This window comes from Hypomesus transpacificus, chromosome 18 (genome assembly GCF_021917145.1).
Source record: "Hypomesus transpacificus isolate Combined female chromosome 18, fHypTra1, whole genome shotgun sequence".
Taxonomy (NCBI): Eukaryota; Metazoa; Chordata; class Actinopteri; order Osmeriformes; family Osmeridae; genus Hypomesus; species Hypomesus transpacificus.
Window position 1 is genome coordinate 10,271,065 of NC_061077.1, and position 21,260 is coordinate 10,292,324.

At 45.4% G+C, this 21,260-nt stretch overlaps 2 protein-coding genes across 5 annotated transcripts; one reads left to right on the top strand and one right to left on the bottom strand.

Annotated features, from left to right (window-relative positions):
• The first annotated feature begins 7,495 nt into the window (after nt 1-7,495).
• On the top strand, nt 7,496-16,430 carry klhl21 (kelch-like family member 21). Of its 3 annotated transcripts, none has more exons than XM_047039466.1 (5): nt 7,496-7,645; nt 11,391-12,469; nt 13,546-13,951; nt 14,088-14,160; nt 14,829-16,430. In XM_047039466.1, the coding sequence occupies exons 2-5, from the start codon at nt 11,443-11,445 to the stop codon at nt 15,153-15,155; spliced, it is 1,833 nt and encodes a 610-aa protein (XP_046895422.1). In that variant the 5' UTR covers nt 7,496-7,645; nt 11,391-11,442; the 3' UTR covers nt 15,156-16,430. The 3 variants fall into 3 exon arrangements, with proteins under 3 accessions (XP_046895422.1, XP_046895424.1, XP_046895423.1); XM_047039468.1 differs by lacking the exon at nt 7,496-7,645 and adding an exon at nt 10,947-11,071; XM_047039467.1 differs by lacking the exon at nt 7,496-7,645 and adding an exon at nt 11,082-11,192.
• Nucleotide 16,431: 1 nt separating this feature from the next.
• On the bottom strand, nt 16,432-21,065 carry zbtb48 (zinc finger and BTB domain containing 48). Of its 2 annotated transcripts, none has more exons than XM_047039460.1 (11): nt 20,911-21,065; nt 19,770-20,538; nt 19,363-19,637; nt 19,152-19,257; nt 18,903-18,995; nt 18,709-18,795; nt 18,374-18,528; nt 18,034-18,170; nt 17,496-17,660; nt 17,301-17,389; nt 16,432-17,197 (listed from the first exon to the last, which is right to left on the bottom strand). In XM_047039460.1, exons 2-11 carry the CDS (start codon nt 20,505-20,507, stop codon nt 16,856-16,858), a joined length of 2,187 nt encoding a protein of 728 aa, XP_046895416.1. In that variant the 5' UTR covers nt 20,508-20,538; nt 20,911-21,065; the 3' UTR covers nt 16,432-16,855. The 2 variants fall into 2 exon arrangements, with proteins under 2 accessions (XP_046895416.1, XP_046895417.1); XM_047039461.1 differs by having other exon boundaries at nt 19,770-20,778; nt 20,911-21,055.
• Between the last annotated feature and the right edge of the window lie 195 nt (nt 21,066-21,260).

The window sequence follows — 21,260 nt, forward strand, 5'->3', positions numbered from 1 at the left end:
TCATTCTGTGTCACAATGAGTTAATCAGATGTTCTGAACTTAGCTGTGGGGGAATCAGAAAATATTTCATTTTGAGTCACAGTTAAGCTCATTAGTAACACAGCAACAGTGTGTGCTATACTTAAAAGGTGCTCTGCAGCAACTTCCTGGCAGCGAAGAGGATAGATAGAAAGATGGGTATGTCAATGAATATTGCATAAACTATTGGGATTTGGGTTGACAAAAAAATAATAATCAGTGAACGATTCAACGGGACTGAGGTCACAGCTGAGCTGTGTGATTTTTAAGCAGCAGATTCCACAGTGATGCACTGGGGCTGCTTTGCCTTCTACAAGGAAGGAGAGAAGCATCATTACTCTACATTCTGTGAAACATTCACAGCAGTGCTTCATTCAAACAGGAAGTCATAGGGAGAAAGTGCTTCACTGTGTGCATGTCAGTTGTGGAGCTGGCTGGTAGGGAAGTAGCTCTCTCAGAGGACCACACGGGTCATTTGACCACACGGGTCATTTGACCACACAAGTCATTTGACCACAGGGGTAATTGAAGTGTTTTCAACACTTCAAGATAGAAGAGGAACACAATGGAAGGAATGCAACAGCTATTATATTTCTCACCTTCAACACTGCATGCAAATGGTTCATGTAAATAAAGTGTAAAAGTGAAATGATTCAGAGGTAAATTATTTTGGAGTATGTCCCTCATTGAGACTCTTTAATTAGGTCATTCTTTCAACACATTGTGGAGAATGGTTGAAAAGGTGAGCATTCTGGAAGTGAGAATGCATCATGGTTCCCCGTAAAATATAATCTGACAGCAAGGCCAGTATCATCCAAGAACTAAGGGATTAGATCCACTGAAAGAGAAAGGTCCTTTTATGCACTAGATCCTTCCTCAAACTGGATCGGTCTGTGCTGGTGGATTGAATCAAGACTTTCAGAAAAAAGACATTAGTCATTCAAGCAAAATCTAACAGTAACTTAGAATTTATGGATTGATAGCCTTGAATTTGTACTGCGTCATGAGGCTATGATATACTGCATGGTATCTCAAACTTTAGCATTGAAGAACTTAACTTTGAAGCTGTTTGCCACAAGAGGTATATTTTTATGGCAAGGCTGTGTTTGTAGCATATATAATTGATTTTCTATAAATCTAAAGATTAGCTGTTCTGAGAGTGAGCCTGGAGTCTGAAGTCTAGGTTTTTGGTCACAGGGAGAATAGAAACATTGAATAAGCGTGTTACCAGAGAGAAGCAGCTCTGTAAACTCATTACGTCCCCCTAATTTAGCCCCCGTAATTGCACAATAACACTGCATTCTTCATTCCAATAGGCAAGCCTGAATGTGGTCAATAGAAAGAGACGCCCCTGCACAAGACCATCAGCCTGTGCAAAGTAAAGTGTTACTACAACGTAGCCCTGCAAATATGGAGACAGAAGTTCAGAATCTTCAGTAAACAGTAATCTCAAGTTCAGGATTAGCTGCCTCGAGGCAAGTCTCCAATCCTTTGAAGATTACTAGGGTATGAGTGTGTACCAACTCATAAATAGCCATATCACTGATTCAAGTACAGTTTACAATAGTTCACCTCGGAGTGTCTCCAGACTCCAGCAGAGAGATGACATCACCAGGGAGGCCACGCCTCCTTGTGAACCAATCTGACTGGGAACCAGTCCCTCGGGTGTGTCCAGTCGCCCCGGGCTACCACACAGACGGCGGTGTATGTTTGAACAGGTGATTTTAGGGGGATGAACAGGGCCACATACCCATCACTGCAGGGGAGGACAGGCAGAGAATGAAAGACTGAACATGCTTCTTTTTAATTCCTCAGGATGAAATGAGTTCTAGTCACCACGGTAACTGATCCCCAGAGGGGTGAGCAGGTTGCAAAATTCCAGAGATCTCAAGGATGGATAGATATTTAAACAGACAAAGTAGTAGTTGTGAGTAACATTAGTCAGGTTGTTTCGCTTTAATAAAGCTGGATCATACTGCATTACAATATGTTTTTCCTTCACTGCTAAAATTCATTCATTTTGCAGTCCAATTCTCTTTCCCGACAGATTTCATGCAGCCATCTGATTCAACCAATTACTAATACAGATTGAGCCAATTCAAATACCCCTTGGGGTTTAAGTGAGTGAATCAAATAGATCTGGGATTCACTCAAGCATCGCAGCCAAAGTGTTATAGTGACATTGTGGGGGGGGGGGGGGAATCTAGCACCACTGCAGGAAGCTGAAGGGAAGCAGATCCCTCCATGCAGGGCTTGACAGACACTGCCAGCCTGTCTGTCTATCTCTAGACAGGAGGGAGGTCCAGGGTCCCTGCTGTCGCCCCCTACCTGATGGATCGGCTCTAATCTCGGCTGTTCAGTGCATGAAATCAGTGAGGCAGAATGATGGGATGTTTGCCTCCAAAGCAGGAGCGTGAGATTTTTTTCTGTGTGGATAAACACAGCCTTCACCGTTGTCTGAGAAATTGTGAGCACTTCCATTTCAATTTCCAAGTGTGCTTGGCAAGACGTAATCACAACAACTGCTAGAGGCAAACAAGTCACCTAGTCACCTTGTTTTAATGGTGCCTAGTAAAAACCAATTATATAAGGTTTTACCCTCTTGGGCTCAAATCATTTGAGGTAAAACGTATCTGCTCACATGTGCCAAAAAAGAAATCTAATCCTTGCAAGGTCACAGCTCAGGTACAGTGCCAGGTCAGAACTCTTAAAAACCCCAAAGGTTAAACTGGGTAACTCGTGCACAAACCTAACCACCGTCAGGGCCCTTGAGGGTAACTGTATTCAGGCAACACACCACACTACTGCTTTTGCAGGACTCTTTGTTTCACATAATGACCAGTTTAGACTGTTTCCAGCCCTCCAAGACCCCACCTCCATCCTAATAACAGAGCTGCCTGGGCCATGTGTCAGGAGGCAGGAGGCTCCATCGTAAGCGCCTTTGCTGAGAGGAAGCAAAGCCGCTCTCAGAAGACAGGCTGTGAGGCACATACGGCTCTGCAGCCCTCCCGGGGTATAATATCTTGTTATTTTCCGCAGACCACGACAAAATGAGCACTTTGGCAGCAGGGCGCTGTCATGTTGGCGGTGTTTCCTTGCACACACAGGGACAATAGTCTGCCGTTGGGTCTCGATCAAAAATTCTGCATTTAGTTGACGTCCCATTATGAAGGAAAGCTTGGGTCGTGGAAATCGTGCAACAGTGATTGTGATATTTGCCCTACCTGCTCTGACTCTTTGACCGATTGACCTTTCATGAAAGCCATAGCTTGGTCAGGCCAGAGCCAATGCCCCTTGCCGTTCATGTCATCCACCTCCAGGTGAGTCATCAAACGCCTGGAGCTGAGACCATGCACCACTGCACCCTACTGAGTCTGTGAGCACACTGAGCTGACAAGTTCTGACACGCTTGCTTACTTCTTCTATCTCCAACAGTCAGTTTCCCCCCAATTGAAACTTTGTTTTACTTGACCATATCATGCAATCTAACTTTACAAACAGACTATAGTTATTTCTGCACTGAAACATCTTGAAATGAGTATTCAAATTCTGATGTCACCCATTGCTTCTTCATTTTCTCAAACAAGCAAGACAAATACCAATGTATGAATAGTTGCAAACACTGCAACACTGCAAACATTTAAATAATTTAAAGCGGTTCATACACTTAACAGGGCTTTTTTTTCTCTCAGACCAGTCAAATGCATTATTTCACACAAGGGTATGGTGGCTAACCTCTCCTGCTAACTTGTTCAAATGTGTCATCGTGCGCTGGCTAACCCTGGGCAATCCAGCACACATGCATCCATAGTGTGACAGCATGATTAATTGTGCAGTTTTAGAAAGGCAAAATAAAGCAGGGGATGGATGTCTGTTGGGTTTTCTGCAGTGGGTGGGAATAGTTTGTTTCCCTTCCCTTTGAGAATCCGAAGACAGCTTATGATGAATGTGACAAAGAAACCAGAGAAAACATTTTGCTGATATCTCCGGAAAAAAATGGATATCGGCAAAGAGAATATAAAATAAATGAGCTCTAATGTTCTTTTTGGAGCTTGGACGGTGTCAGTAATGGCTGCATAAACCTCCAGTCACATTTTATTTAAAAGACGGAGAGGGACATCAGGGAATTTGACTGCCAGCGCAGAGAGAAGACTGTGAATCCCATCGGTGTTGATCCTCTTACAGTACATTCCGTCTCTGAAGATGTGCCAATGGAGGTAATATCCACACTCATTTGCCGGTCATCATAGGATTACTGATTAGGCAGTGTGCACCAGTGCAGCACTGACTTACCATCCGATATTATACAACTCATAAAGGTCATTTTCCCAAAGTTTGTTTTTCCCAAAGTAACCTGAAAACGTTTGACTAAACTCCCCTTGCTCTTGTATGTGAGTACAGTGGGGACCCACAACAAAGTCAGAGGTGAACCAGATGAATGCACAAAGCAAATGGGTTTACTTGCTGTTATGATGGAGGTCATCATGAAGTTTACGCCAACTAACTCTCCCTTCAGCATTTTCACCACCCCTACATACTCAGCAATAACTTGCTGATAATCCATGAGTGTATGTCATGATGATCTGAATCGTCATTTTATGTCTCACTGAATACAACTCTCTAAGCTGAAGGCCCAACAACCAGAAGTCTGATCTTGAACAATGTTCACAGACCACTGGATGTATGTGGATGCATAAAGTGATGTTTTCTTGCTTGGGTTAAGCACACTGTAGCACTCAGGGCAACCCGCTGGTTGAGTTGATGAAGCTGAAAAGATTGTTGTTACGTCTACAGAGTAGTTAACTCTAAGTACTCAAAATAGTAATCATATGTTACACAAGGAAATACTGGAAATAATGGGTGGTAGTCCAGAAAAATTGAGATTTTCTGTATTTGAAAATGATAGCACAGTAATTCAAGGTCAATTCAAGTTCACACAAAAGCAGTTATCTAATCAAAGAACATCTTTTGTGGCATGGTTGACTGCTAGAAGTGTACTCTGGTCGTCTGGAGCAACAAGGACACCTGTCCTCAAAGTTGATAGCATAAACATGTGTGTACTGTGGACACAATACTGTAAGAAAAGGCAATACTCTAATCTAATCATACACAGTGTTGTAATTTCCCAAACGTACAAACCCAAAAGAGTAATTTACTACATAATATAGATTGAAGTAAGACACCGTAGAATTGCAAATGAAATGTTTCCCTATCCAATAGATCACAAGGAGCATTGTTATGGGTAGGACCACAGTCTTCCTCATGAGAGTTGCTCATACACAAAGCACAGCAGAGCATAGAGTAGTACTTATTATATATTATACTTAGTATAATTTGAAGTATTCTCAGATGAGGAACACACCTTCAGTGGTTCCGTTTTCATGTCACGTTCTCCTTTCTCTCAAGAGGTCTCTGTTGATATTCAAAACCACACTTTTATACTCATTGCAATTAAACATTAACTTGTTTTAATTCCTAAACGTCAACAGTGAAAGACGCAATGAGGACCACTGTCCACATCAGCTTTTCTGTCTGCTTGTGTGTGTGTGTTTGTGTGTGCATGTTTGTGTGTGTGTGCATGCTCGTGTGTGTGTGTGTGTGTGCATGCTTGTGTGTGTGTGTGCGTGTGCATGCTTGTGTGTGTGTTGGTGTGCTTATATGTGTGCTTATGTGTGAGTATTGCTGAAAGTTTAATCTATTCAAAATGATTCCACTATATAACATTGCTCTGATTTTAGAAGAGAAGGTAATTCTACATATACTGTATTTCAGAGATGAAAGTAAACTGAGCATGAATTGTCCTGGCTTAAGAACAAAACTGCCCAACACATTAGAATGTATTTCATTCTAACTGAAATTGCTTCAGTGTCTTTTTTGGTATTGAAGATCTAAGTCTAGTATATTGATTTCATCCAACATAATGTTCATAAAGCCCCCTGATTTCACTTGTGTCCATTTTAACTTTCCAACGATGATCAGGTGATGAGCAGTACTTCCATCTAGTGGCTAACATTTGTATTACTTTGCTTTACTTCCATAACTTGCCTGTATTAACTCTATCACACTTTATTATTGAAGCAATATGTACAAACATTGTAAATTCTATAATTATAGTACAATACATGTAGAATGTTACTTTTTAACCAAAAAGTCACAACATGAATAATATCATGTATTGTACTAAATCCTTGTGATTTTAGCATATGCAGTCAATAGTGAGCCCGAAGTGATAAAGTAATCAATGTGTCTTTAAGCCTGTCAGCATTTCCCAGGTCTGTGGTGCATAGCCTGAAGGACTTATGAGGCCAGGGAAAGTTCAGTCTGAGGCCAGTTTTAATTACACTGCAATGGGGATTTCCATGTTTATTTTAGATTTCAGACCCACATCTCACTCCTGTTTGCTCCTTATCCACCTCATGAATTAGAGCTGCTGAGAACATAATTGTTGGTAACACTTAAGTGGTAACTAACACCTAACTTGAATAATTAAAAACATGAATTGACTAACTATCATCAACATTTTTTTGACAGGATAACCTTTCTCATGTTGTTGTTATCATACCTGTGTGGGAATCATATGAAATTAGAAGAGGCACATTTTGGGGTAAATATTCTTGACCAAAATTACATAGTAGCTGTTCCTTTAAACAGAGATATTGTCAGAATAAATATTTATTTTGTCAGGGCCTTGGGAGACAGCTCAAGTTAATGAGGCCTGGTTGAAGTCGAAGCATTAATTAGATGATGTAGGAGTCTGTCCACCCACCCAGAGGACTGGAGGTAGAAGAAGATGATTCAATGACATCATTTACATATATGGCTTTCTGACGGATTTCTCCATCTGATGGCCCTTTAACCAATCATCCCATTGTTATAATCACCAGAGTCTTGCTCAAAGATTACACTCAGAGACCCAATGGTGGAAGGTGAATAAGCTGGTTGATGTCATTCTTTGCAGTCTTGCACCAGTTCCCACTGGGCTGACTCTGTCAGTTTGAATTTCTTCTCACACTCCTCTGAGTTTTTGACAGAGCCGTGATGCATGGTTGGAGCTATTTTTGTCAATGTGTCACTTCCAACTGTATTAGCAATCTGTAAAGGTACTAGTACAATATTTGGGACAGGGCCTTGTACTAAAATATTGTGTTATGCTATGGTATCCTTTAATTTGCAATTATTAAACTCAAATTTAATTTTTATTATAAGCAACCTTCAGTAGTTTAGCAAAACATTGACAACTGTCACACACATGGGGATGGATGTGATCAAGTATTTGAGGAAATTGTTCAACATAAAATAGAAAAATTGCTACATTATTACTAGTGATAGGAAACTTAGCACTGTATGTGTCATTTATCTTATATAAAAGGTTATGTATTGTAAAGCAATTCCACAGTGGGTTAGCAAAAACTCCACCCATTCGGTGTACCGTGGTATAGAAAACGTGTTTACCCAGTGTGTCCGCTTAATAGCCAATGAGGAGTCTCGAAATACTGTGCCGTGCAGAGTCATGGCGCACAGACTGGTCATATCAACATCAAAGTTTCACTTAAAACTGAAAATCTAAAGATCGCTACATTTTGTAACATAACTGCAAAGGTTTCTGCTCTTGAACACCATAGATTAGGTAAGTAATTCACTTACCGCTTGATTTATCCATTTGTATCCATTTTGTTTCCGAAGGTCGTGTTTCCCCATTGTGTAGACAGCAGAAGCAGACATTACTGAGTAATTTTTAGACACTTATCATATAGATTATTTTTGAAATATACATTTCTGCAAGAACCCGATAGGCCATTGTGTCACCATAGCCTACTTCTAAACTGTCTATACTCATTTAACCTGTGAAGTAGTTTCAGTGTTGATAAACGAAATAATCTTAGGTGCTCTGAATACGCATTCAACAAGGCATTTACCCAGACTTGTTTTTTTTTTTATATGTAATTTCACCATCTTTGCTCATAGTGTAAGATATTGATAAGGCATGTTAAGCCTGATCAACTACTATGTTTCAGTAGTAATGTCTTCTACAAGCCTTTATTGTCGTCACAAAACATGTGTAAGCTACATTTGGCACGTTTAAAATTAACTCGCACTCAACCCGCCAATGTTTGAATAGAATAGCCTACAATAGTCACAGCCACGGTTTGCCTCCTAAAACGGTATATGTAGCCGGCTGTGTGACCGACATTATCTGGTGTCCAAAACAACTGTGTGACACCAACATACCAGGGGTTTGACCTCCAACTCTGTACACATTGATCAGTCTCAGCAGTAGCACTGCAGTCTACTGCCCTTACTGGCCTTCATCAGATGGAATGTGACCAGGGCTGTCCTGGGCTGCCTTTTTATGGCCACACTAGGCACAGCTTTGTGGGACCAGGGCTCTAACTGGCCTCACCAGTCTGTGGGTTCTCTGCCCTAGAATGCTGGTTGGACTGAATAAAGAACCAGCTCAAGAGCAGCTGTGTTGTCACGGACACATGCCTACCAGGTGCAGCATTGACCTGCTGATGAGCAACAGTTTGAAAACATTCAGTTTTAGCCAAGCAGAATTAGTTTCACTCAGTCCAGGCAATCAGCTATTTGTAAGTAACGGATAGCGCTGCGTTATTAGATCAATGTTGTCCTTGGGTAGGAGACATGTTAGTGTTATCGTTTTCAGTAGGACTCTGTTGGTGGAGATCAATAGATAAGCATGCATCACAGACTCATATTAGGGAGAATACACTGAACTGCAGTGTGCCAGTGTAAGGCTTGATTAAATCAGCATGTGATAATGTTGACTATGGCAGTAACCAGATCTTACCAGCAAGTGGCAACATAAGTTGTTTTGATATTTAGGAAACCCCTGTATTGGGTAAGAGAGCTCACAACAGCTGCATCTGTTTTAGATGTACCCTCATTTACATAAAGCTGCTTCCAAAGAAACATTCCTCAAACTGGATTATTGGTCTTTTAAACCACGAGTTCTGATGTAATAAATCTTGTGTCTGAAGGTTATACAATGCATGGAGATAATCATCTCAAAGGAAATTCTACAGAGTAATTACAGTTTTTTTCTTAATTCTTTTTTTATTTAAAGTTTTTCCGTGCTATTTAGTGCTTATTAGATGAACAAGAAATCTACTAGTCCAATCCACACCAAGAATGCACTTACAGAGTAACAGATAAGGCTGTGAACATGGCTGACCTGTGTTAGCCTTTGCCACCATCATGTTAATTAGTCCGATTTGCCTCTGTAAAGCTCCTGGTATTTTGTAGTGTCAACAAGTGCACCGAAGAGGACCGGAGACCTAGTAACCCAGCCATTACCAGTTTAGCAAACTCATTAGCCATAAATACACAGTGACTGGTACATCCTGAGCCTGCATTAAGACCAGTGAGTCACCGTGTTGCCCTGGTCAGAGGGGCGGGGGGGTCTCTCCTCGGAGGTCACTAGCATTACTATAGAGTATGAGGGAAGTTCCTGCCCAGACAGGCTCCTACTGTTACGTGGTGAGGGCAGCGTGTGTTCCCCCTCGCTAGCACAGCCCACGCCCCTCGTGTGGGCAGCTTGTCGTCACATGGGGTCCGTCACACTAGTCGCTTGTGTTCCTTCAAATACCGGGCAGTTTGTCCACCAACCTTGCCGTATTCACTCTCTCTTTCCATCAATCGCTCCCTCTCTCTCTCTCTTTCTCCCCCTGCGGCTCTCCTCCCCTCTCTTGCTCTGAGAGTATCACGTTTTCGGCTATTCTCGGGCCCATTTGGTAAACAAACTGCCCGGAGGTTGCTCAATCTTCCTGGATTTTTAGGAGTTGGGCTATTTACTTTCTCTGTTACAGTCAGTTACATACCAAGATGTGTTATTTGAGAAACTTATTTTACACCTGTGGGCAAGAAGGCTCAAATATATTTAACATAATGCACTACACTGCACAACCAGAATTCAGTGGTTGCCTTGTATAGTAATATCATAAGAGTGAAGTTAGACTCACACAGACCTTACTGACTCAGAGCCCCATTGAACCACATCCCTTGGCAAGGAAAGGCAATCATCCCTTCTAACCTGACAAAAGAATCCCTTTCCCAGACATTTGGCGGATGTGTGCCTAAAGCAGGGTTAGGGATCTTAGGGAGAAGGGTAACCTTTGGGGGCCCAGCCTGCCCTCTGCCCTTGGAGAGAGTTGATCCCCCCTCAAGCTGGACCGGCGGACGCATTGTTGAACCATGGTGAGGAATGTCAGTTGGGCTCCTCAGTATGGTGTTTTGGTTGTATCTTCTGTCATGGATGACAAGAAGATGGATTTACTGTTTGAGTGTAAAGACAGCAGTGTATTTTTAAGCCGGTATGATCATCTCTAAATCTGACCTCAAATCCCTAAAATCTTTATTGACAGTCAAAGCTGTTTTATTCCTCCGGCAGGTGACTGTCTGGAAACCTAGTTTGGTGTTTACCCCAAAACAAGTGGGCTACATCAAAGTTTTGCTGAATAAAATACAGTTCATGTTATGCTTGTTTGAAGGTGTCTTAAAATGTGCTGTGACCCAACTTGCAAATATTATGACTCCTAAAATCAGGTTTGGAACATTCACTCCTTGATAATTGCCGTTTTCCGTGCAATAATAAGAGCAGGTTGTTAAATGGGTGTTTTTTAATAACCTGATTGGTGTTTCTGATGACAGGAAGCCCAGTGTTTGGGTCTGGGGGGGATGTTGAGGGGGCCCAGGTCTGGGCTGGTTCATGTCTCAGCTCGTACTCATGGGGGGCTGATGGCCTAGGGGAGGGGCATGAGGGGGAGGGGGCAGCGTGAATGCAGTCCCTGCTGTGATAGTCCACCCTGTGTTGGGTGGACTCCCTCATCCCCCCCCTAACACCCCCCCCCCCCCCCCAGTGGAAATGGACACTGCTGGTGTATTTATAGAACCAGAGCACAGGCAGGCTCTCTTTCTTAAACACGTACGTGGAGCTGCTTCTACTCTCTCAGGAGCTCTGCCGTCGCACTTTCCAGAACAAAGCAAACCGTTACTTGCTGACACTTCCCTAGTTGACACGACTGGAAGAAGTAAGGTAGGAAGGTCCAGAGCACGAGGCGCTTTTTGGAGATTTTGTTGTTTGAAGTTTGAAAGAAAACAAGATAGGACAAGCTGTCTATGTCGTGTGTATGTAGTCAACTTGAAGGGGTTTTGAGGTATTTCATTTTTGAAACGGCAGTGATTCTTATCTAGTCCGTAGCAGCTATTCTCAATGCTAATGCTGTATGAATATAGTTTCTGTTTACCTTTCACAGATATACCGTGAAAGTTATTTTTGGTCAAATATTTTAGTTGGGCATATTGACCCCATCATCATTATTATTATTGGCTAATTATTGTTTATCCGTCTCCAGATCCCCAGTCCTCTGAGCCCTGAGAGAGAGAGATCTCCCCAGAGGAGGAGTGATGGAGAAGCCTGTCCTCCAGACTCAGCCGTCCACGCTGCCCTTCTTCGACTCGGCCCACGCCTTCAACCTGCTGCGGGGCATCCACGAGCTCCGCGCCGAGCGCAAGTTCTTCGACGTCACGCTGTGCGCCGAGGGCCGGGAGTTCCACTGCCACCGCACCGTACTGGCGGCGGCCAGCACCTACTTCCGGGCCATGTTCGCCGGCACGCTGAGGGAGAGCGCCATGGACCGGGTGATCCTGCACGAGGTGTCGGCCGAACTGCTGGGCCTGCTGGTGGACTTCTGTTACACGGGCCGGGTCACGGTGACCCAGGACAACGTGGACCTGCTGCTGAAGACGGCCGACCTGTTCCAGTTCCCCTCAGTCAAGGAGGCCTGCTGCGCCTTCCTGGAGCAGAGGCTGGACGTGTCCAACTGCCTGGAGATCCAGGACTTTGCCGAGGCCTACGCCTGCCGCGACCTGGCAGCGAGTGCCCGCCGCTTCGTCCTGAAGAACATCGTGGACCTGGCCAAAGGGCGGGACTTTGAGCGCTTGCCGTGGAAGCGGCTGCTGGAGTTCATTTCGGACGACGGGCTGTGCGTGGACAAGGAGGAGACGGCTTATCAGATCGCGGTGCGCTGGGTGAAGGCCGACCCCAAGCGCCGGCTGCACTACTGGCCTGAGCTGCTGCAGCAGGTCCGGCTTCCCTTCGTCCGCAGGTTCTACCTGCTAGCCCACGTGGAGAGCGACCCACTGGTCTACCTGTCTCCCCCCTGCCTGCGCATGGTCAGCGAGGCCCGCAGCTTCCAGTCCTGCGAGTACGACCGCCACGACCGGCCCTGCCAGCGCATGCGGCCGCGGCCGTCCACGGGCCTGGCGGAGATCCTGGTGGTGGTGGGGGGGTGTGACCAGGACTGTGACGAGCTGGTCACCGTGGACTGTTACAACCCTCAGACCGGACAGTGGCGCTACCTGGCTGAGTTCCCAGATCACCTGGGAGGAGGCTACAGCATCGCGGCGCTAGGCAACGACATGTATGTCACAGGTAGGTCGGAGCCGAGCCAAAGACACACACCACTTGGAACACACTTCTGGTTGAGTACAAATATAGAGAGCATCCAAACTCTAGGATTGAGGGTCATTCATACTTCTATAAATGTGTATTTGCCATTAGTTGTCCCATCTGGTATACTACTTCAGGCCTAACAGACAGAAGTCAGGGGGTGTATATTGGTTAGGATTCCTGTGTGTCTCAGTTTCAGTGTACAACCTAGCCAGTAGCTCTTATGAAACGGCAGGCTGTGTGATTATAAATAAACCGCAGTCAGCCACTCTGCCTCTCTGGCTACATGTATGAGAGGGAGTGATGAGAGGTGAGGGAGGGCGGGCGGGGATGTGCTGTGACAGGACTAGCTGAGAGAAATCTGTGGTGGGGTAGGGTGGGGTAGGGTGGCCTGCCCTAGACAGGCCATCATCCTCCTCATCTTCATCCTCAGCGCTCTGTAAAAAGACAAGTGCTGCCATTTAGGAAACATCCCAGACCTTCACATGCTGCCTGCATTTCTGGCAGGCCAGTGATGAGTGCCATCAATCTTGAGCGGTGCACACAGACCGACCTTGGCCGAGCTGAACAACAAAGCTCCATCCAGCACATGATGCCGTCAGTCTTATGAAGGGCACCTTCCTGCCCGCAGGATGATTTAGCACGTTACCTTTGGTACAGTGTCCCTGTGAGGACATTTCTATAATATCAGCCAACGTGTACATACCGCACGCACACAGAAGATAAACACGCATGCTGTCTGAAGACCTCACGCCATATCTGGAAACGGAGAGGCCGGATTGACACTGCGTGCCTGCTCTGTTTGTATGGCACGTACTTAACTGTGATATCTGAACCCTCTGTTTGCATGACCGGGGAGTAGTTGTCTGACCCCACAGGTATGAAGGTTAAAGAGGAAGAATTGAGCCACCCCAGAACAGCCAGGGACAATGTGGCCACGCATGCCACAGACCTAGCCATGAGGACACCATTAGAATGTTGTGCCAAATCTAAAGTCAGCTTTAGAAGTAAGATGAGCGTTTCTCTACATTGACGCCTTCCCTGGGTCTGCGGGTCAGGTGGTTCGGACGGCTCGCGCCTCTACGACGGCGTGTGGCGCTACAACTCGAGCGTGAACGAGTGGACGGAGGTGTCCCCCATGCTGAAGCCGCGGGAGTACCACAGCTCGTGTGTCCTGAAGGGCCAGCTGTACGTGGTGGCGTCCGACAGCACGGAGCGCTACGACCACGCCCTGGACTGCTGGGAGGCCCTGGCGCCCATGCTGCACCCCATGGACAACTGCTCCACCACCACCTGCAGGGGGCGCCTGTACGCCATCGGCTCCATGACCAGCGAGGACACCATGGCCATCCAGGGCTACGACGCTGACACCAACCGCTGGTCCCTGGTCAGCTGTGGCCAGCTGCCCCCCTGGTCTTTCGCCCCTAAAACCGTGACCCTGAATGGGCTCATCTACTTTGTCCGGTAAGGGGGTGGTGGTTGTGGTGGGGGGGGGGGGGGGGGGTTAAAGGCAAAGTGTGATGTGTCTGTGTATCAGCCTCTAATAGGTTGTCCTGGAGCAGAAGAGTGACTTGTTGTTTTGTTTCTTTGTGGCGTTCAGAGATGACTCGGCAGAAGTGGATGTTTATAACCCTCAGAAGAACGAATGGGACAAGATCAGTCCCATGACCCAGGTATGAGACACCAGGTTCTATATCAGCTCTCACCCGCATTTGTTTTGTATATGGTTCAGTGTCACCCCATGTCAGACCGGGAGGGATGGGGGTGGTTCAAAATCATTCCTTTGTTAATCATTCGTTACACAGAACTTTATATATATATATATATATATATTATATTAATCAAAAATTATTCACATTTTCACAAAATCCACACGCCCAACCCAAATCCACACATTTAACACCCTATACAAAATTCACACCCCATTCAAATTTCTTTACCTCTACAAAATCCACATGCCGTACCAAAAATCTACACATCTATAACATGTAACACCCTATAAGAGAGCAAGACATGGTCCTCATCCTCAACAAGTGCCTTTTCCAGTCCCAGAAAATACTTTCCTGGGACTTTTTTTTTCAGTGTGAAGTAAAAAAACAGGGAGAACAAGGAAAAGAAATGCAGCTGAACGAAAACGCTGCGTATTTTAAATAGTGGTAAAAAAAAAGAATAACAAACGCAATATGTGACTGCCGGTGTTGATTCTGTGACGCACCGCCATGAATTAGTCTTTGTGTGGGGAAACACGGCGGTTGTTTACGTTTGCAGGTTGTGGCTAGTTTCTAATCACAACTTCTAATGAGAGTGCAGCTGTGTCAGTGAGCTTGTCCTCTCTCCCCAGGTCCATGTGGGGGGGAGCGTCGCTGCCCTGGGGGGCCGCCTGTTTGTGTCTGGTGGCTATGACAACACGTTCGAGCTGTCGGACGTGGTGGAAGCGTTCGACCCCACGACGCGCTCCTGGACCCCGGCGGGCCGCCTGCCCCAGCCTACCTTCTGGCACGGCAGCGTCAGCATCTTCCGCCAGTTCATGCCCTCGGTGCCCAGCGCCTTCGACCCCATCGACGTGCCGGAGGCCGACGCCATCCACCTCCACAGGCACCATCGCCATCAGGCGCTACTAAATCACAACAACAATCTCAACCAGCAGCAAGATGTCAACGCAGCCTGAGGGACAGAGGCACCACCGTGGTCCTTCCAGCCCTCACACCTATTCCACATACCAACAAGTAAGCAGAGCCTTGTGAGTGAGAACGGTAGCCTGGGACTTGAATCAGGGAGGTCTGAACAGCAGCGCCCAGCAAAGGAGCGTCCGCCCGGCTGGTCCTACTTCAGAGGGGGAAATCCCAAGCAATCCCCGCCCGCCGTCCAATCGGATTGGTTCCTGGTTTGTGTCTCGCTTTGTTTACTCCGAATGTGGGGAATGGATGTTTACTGGGTGCTGAGTGTGGTAGGGTTACTGTGAATCCACACGCCGTGTCAGGGTAGTGAAGCAAGGAGGTGGGAGGAGCACAGGGACATTGTGAAGGGTCAGGATCTATTTAGTGTGAGCTCCACGTAGTTGACTGTGCCTGCCAGGCCGTCATTGATCTTGATGATTCATCTCAATGACTGGGTATGTTACAGTCTGTTGTAGACTGGCTGGGTAACTCACTACCGGGTTAGCCCGACATACCCATTTACGGACTTCTGCATGGCAGTATAGTGGTTTTGGATAGATTGTTGTATACTATGTAATCAACTGGGCTTGGTCTTGCAACCTACTTGTCAGCTGTAGAGTGAGAGACAACTAAATCAATAGCTTAGTCCCCCTTACATTCCAAAAGCAAATACAAAACTTATGTTTGTCGAGCACTAACCAAATAGACAACTTGGGTTGACATTGAGGATTATCATCCATTTTGCAGATACAATGAGAGAACATTGATGAATCTACTAACAGAAGATCTTGGAGGCTATTCACTATCTCCCAGTAGGTGCTGTTCATGTAGACCTGGCAGCCTTAGGGTTAGCATTACTAACTTAGTAAACACCTATCTAGTTTGCATGAAGTACTGGTTACCTTTGGTTAAGGTCATGTTTCCTATATCTGGAGATGTTGCATTTATTTATAAAAGTGAATTTATGTTATGTTGTGTAAATGAGATAATGTTACTGTTTGGCCGTTGCATCACAGCACAGGTACATATGAATGTACCGGTGACACAATATTGCTGTAATGAAAACTGGAATTACTAACATTCTCAATTTTCTTGTGTAACATTGCATTGAAATAATAATGGTACTTTCAAGTATGGCTTGTTTTTTTTCTTCTTAGATTTCATACAAGTTGTTGTACTTTGTGTTACTGAATCCATATGTAAATATGTCTGCCTTAAGAAAGGGTGTGTGTGATGATGATGATAATATTCTTAAAGTGGGATCCCAAATAAAACTGCAGGCAGGAGAACTTTTCTGTCTATTTAATCAGTCTGTCATTGGTTTGATGCAAGGGAACGTATTTACAGAAGGCTCTATTCCCATTCTCTACAACCTATCCAGCTAATCTGTATAACATGATGTACTGCACAACATGATGATGCATTTCATAAAAATAAAAAAAAGCGAACTGTAAAAAAGAGCTACAGTGAACCAGGAACAGTCAGGTCAGAGGCAACATTATCCGTTGAACAGGAGAATATCTTGCTTGGTTAAAGAAGACTACTGACTGACCACGGCTGGAGTCGTTCGGGAAAGCGAGCGGTCATCCTATTAGGAGTCAATTCTCTGTGTGCAATTTTCACAAACAGGGCTTCTTGTGTTTGTGTGTCAGTATGTCCGGCCTTGCTCTGAGGTGGCCCCTTGCAGCTCAGTCACCACCTCTCCTGACTGCTATCCCTCCCTGTGAACAGCATCTTCCACTCCAGGACAGCAGGCGACTGTGAAGCCCTGCGCCACCTCCCCCAGGGTTACGCTCTGGCTGGACACCACTTCCTCCAGCTCCAGGGCACTGGGCTGGATCATCACCTGGACGTCGTCGCAGGGCTCTGGGAGAGAGGCAGAGCCAGCCCCTGCTGCTGTGTCCTCCAGGTTGGTCTCCTCGGTGGGTTGGGAGGAGTCGGCCTCACTCTGGCCTCCCTCCCCATCCTCGATGATCAGGTTCCTCAGCCTCCTCTGACGGGGGCTGTAGTTTTCCACGCGGATGTGGATCTGGGAGTGGCGCCGCAGGTGAGCCTGTTAGACATGTGAATAAACAGGTAAACTCACAAAGAGGTCACTTGTGTTTGTGTGTGTGTTTGGGGAACAGAAGTAGTCCACGTTTCCTTCCTTGGCCTACCTGTCTGGTGAACTTGTAGCCACAGTCTTTACACTCAAACTTCCTCATGCCTTTATGACGACGCACGTGGACCCGGAGTTGCTCGATAGCTGGGTTAAAGGGACAACGCCACAAAAGAGGAACTGAGTCACGGGCCGTTTGGAGATGGGAACATCTCAGAACACAGTCCATCAAGTGGCAGGGCCCCACACTCACCTTTAAATGTCTTGTTGCATATGTTGCAGCAGTGGGGGCGACCCTCCTGGTGTTTGCTAGCGATGTGGCGAAGGAGTGGGCCCTTCTCTGTGAAGCGCTGTTCACAGAACTCACAGCTGTAGGGTCGCTCCCCAGTGTGGGTACGGTTGTGCTTGTCTAGACTGGCTGAAAACACACACACACACAAAGTGTTATGTTGGATGCATTTGTACTTGTGTGTTTGAGTGGCAAGGCCTCCTGTACAGGCCCGATGGAGGACAGCAGCAGGAGAAGGTACCCATTGACATTTCCCAGCTGTATGACTGTGTTAAGCCTGAGTTCTGCTCCTCTCTTTCATAAACCGTCTCTGGAGGAGGGGATCCCTCACTGAATTGCTCCTCCCAAGGTTTCTTCCATTTTTTCTCCTGCAGTGAGTTTTTCCTTGTCTTACTTGAGGGTTTAGGTTGGTTGAGGGGCAGTTCTATGGGGCTTATGTGAAGCCCTCTGTGACATGCTTGCGTGTAAAAAGCGCTATACAAATAAATGTTGATTTGATTACCCTGGGTCCTGAAGGTCTTGCCACAGAGATGACACTGATAGGGCTTCTCTCCTGTGTGGACCCGGACGTGCATGTTCAGGTTGGCCTTCTGAGTGAACGCATGGCCGCAAAACCCACAAACAAACGGCCGCTCGTTCCTGTGAGGTAAGCAAATGGAGTCGATACATTACAGAGAACTTAATCATTATTTTATTTGTACACCAGTCCTTTCATTTAAAAAGGGACTTACATTCTGTAAAACAAACACAATCAACCCGATAAAGAGTATAATAAACAATGAGGAATGCTTTTTTATAAAAGCTTTTCAAATAGGGTTATGTCCAACGCTATGTTACCATACCTGTGGATGGCTTTGATGTGCATCTGCAGGCCATTCCTGCTGGAGGCTCGGTGGCCACACTCCTCACACACAAAGGGCTTCTCACCCCGGTGCTTGGACGCCTCGTGCACGCGCAGCTCAGTCCGGGACAGGAAGCATTTGGGGCACAAGGAGCACTGTGGATAAAACAACAAGCAGTTGTACATTAAGTGATGAAGAATACAATGACAGAAACCATATTTGTATTGAACAATAAATAAATAATAATGGTTTGAATCCTATTAATGACAATGGAAAAATAAAAGTATTTACAGTTTTAAGTTCAGGTTATGATAGACCTTAATTTCAACACTTACAGCGTGTGGTTTAGGAAAGCCATGGACCTTGATTAAGTGGATTGTCAAGTCTCTCTTGTGCATGAACTGCTCTGTGCATGTTGTACACTGAAACAGGTCATTATGAATTCAATAAAAATCAAACAACTTGGGATAGACATTTGTAGTATTTCCCTAGCATGTTCACTACATTGTGTGCTGATTTTGGAGTGCACCTTATTGGGCATGTCTCCTGTATGAGAGATTGTATGCAAACGCAGTTCCTGTCTCCTCTTAAATGTCATAGGGCACAGCAGACAACGGTGTTCCTATGGAAATATTAAAAGATTTTTTAAATTAATACACAAAATGATGATCTATGTCAACATGTATCCAATAAAGATCCCAGTCCAGATCCAGAAACTATTTGATGTCAATTTTTACATTTTATGAATTTAGCAGATGCTTAATATATTTTCCCTCACCATCATTTTTGCACAATTTCTGCTCTCATGCTCCAGAAGATTCTCCTTCCTGAAGTATCTCTGTCCACACTTCGTGCAAGCAAACGGCTTTTCACCGGTGTGACGCCTGTAAAAAAAAACTCACAATGAGACTACACACCCCTCAAGCTTACGATATGTGACTGAGAGACACAATGCGATTGACAGGCTTAGGGGTGTCTGCAAAGCATACCTGTTGTGGACTTTGAGGTAGTATTTACTACGAAATGTCTTTTTACAGGTGGGACAGTGGACAGACCCTGTTTTGGAACGGTCTTCCTCTCCATTCTCTTTTTTATCAGCAATGACCTTGCCCTTGCGTCGAGTAGTGACTGTGGGACTGGCTGGAGGCACGTACTCTTCATCTGAGTCTTCATGAAACAGATCAGTACCTCCACGATCATTATCATCACCATCATCGTTATCAAAGCCATCTTTATCCTTCACCGCGTCCTCCTGTTCAGCCACCTGTAAGAACAGATCCAAAATCCACCTCAGTATAATTTTATTCCAAACTATACTCCAAACAACCAATAAATATCAGTTGTCTCAAACCTCCATACTTTGAAGGTCTTTTTCTGGGTGGGCCAATTGCTTTACCTCTTTTCCAGTAGCAGGCTGGGGAAGACATTGGCTGTTCTCTTCCACAACGCCATCCCTCTTCTCATCCATAGGTGGTGCCCCCCCCCTGCTGGCTTTTCCCTGGGGAGTGATCTCCAAGGCAGGGGCCTCTCCCAGAAGTCTTCTGGGGCAGTTGACTTTACGCCCAGAGCGTGTAATGGTGGTGATTGTGGGTGTGTCTGAATCGGTGGTGCCTTGTGTGATATATACTGGTATCTCTTCAGTTTTGGAATCGATACACGTCTCCAGTTTGGATTTTCTAGGCCTCCCCCTTTTACGGATAGCTGTTGGAGTCCCCATAAAAGACTCAATGTGGCCCTCTGCTGTACTTTGAGGTCCCACTAGAACACCTGTGGCCTCCGCTGCAAACTGCTGACAAAGAGCGACTACATCTGGAGCACTGAGGCTGACTGCAGCCTGTTGCACCTTCTCCATGTTCACAGAGTTGAGATCTAGCTCCCCGGTGTAGAAGAAGTCTAGGACCAGTTCAAGACCATCAGTAGAGCACTCAAGGGGTAGACTGACCTCCATGCATGGGATGGAGGCTGACTGAAACTCCTGGAACAGTTGGCTAAAACAGGCGAGGATGTTGCGGTGGACAGGCTGTGCCTCCCCAGGCCCTACACGCAGCATTGCGTCACAGAACTGGCCTAACTTCCTCTGCTGATTTAAAGATGACAGCACCCTCTGGGCATGGGCGACCCCCTGGGCCAGCATTTCACTTTTGAATGTCTGCCAATCCTAAGGGCTAATTCAAAATATGAGACGCTGAATTAGGAAAATTATGTAATTGAGCTTATGTTAATAATCAGTTTGTAAAGGTTGTAAAAGTGTATATCTTTATCATATTATTGGTAGTGTCAATAGTCAACCACACACGTTCAACTGCTTTTATAATGGGCTTGATAGCACGGTTGCTTCCAATTCCAACATATTTTCTTGGGTGAACATTTTGTTTAAAGTATCAACTGAGTTGATATAGGGAACACTGTGTTGAAACAAAAATTGTTATAACCCCATTAGCGATCTACGCTTCTACGTTTACCACATTATACATATTTTAAAGACGCTCCCTGAGCGTTATGCGTAGAACAGCACATGCCAGCGAAAGAAGACTCACCTTTATCAGGACGCTGGAAATTCACTACTTATCGTTACTTGGGATTGAAAAATGCCATTAAATCGTTTTTACATAGACTAGATTAAGAAAAAGGACATGAGCCATGTTGCTTTATTTTCAACTAGGCCACGGGCATTGCCATAAAGGAAAAGGATGTGACGTTTACGCCCAATCCACGCAGTAACTGCTGGTATGGCTAGTAGACGCATGTGTGTGTGGCTACTTTTTAACATTACACAATTGATCATCTGTCATATTTTCAATACCAGATACAATTTAACATTGAAGAAAACTGTGTTATGTTGCTGATACTTATTTGCTAGAAAGTATATGATTCGCGGTTGACTCCA

Coding starts and splice junctions, on each gene's coding strand:
- klhl21 (XM_047039466.1), top strand. CDS start 11,443: ATGGAGAAGCCTGTCCTCCAGACTCAGCCGTCCACGCTGCCCTTCTTC. Junction 12,470..13,545: donor CAACGACATGTATGTCACAG/GTAGGTCGGAGC, acceptor TCTGCGGGTCAG/GTGGTTCGGACGGCTCGCGC. Junction 14,161..14,828: donor AGATCAGTCCCATGACCCAG/GTATGAGACACC, acceptor CTCTCTCCCCAG/GTCCATGTGGGGGGGAGCGT.
- zbtb48 (XM_047039460.1), bottom strand. CDS start 20,507: ATGCTGGCCCAGGGGGTCGCCCATGCCCAGAGGGTGCTGTCATCTTTA. Junction 18,996..19,151: donor GAAATTGTGCAAAAATGATG/GTGAGGGAAAAT, acceptor ATATTTCCATAG/GAACACCGTTGTCTGCTGTG. Junction 18,529..18,708: donor GCTTTCCTAAACCACACGCT/GTAAGTGTTGAA, acceptor TTTTATCCACAG/TGCTCCTTGTGCCCCAAATG.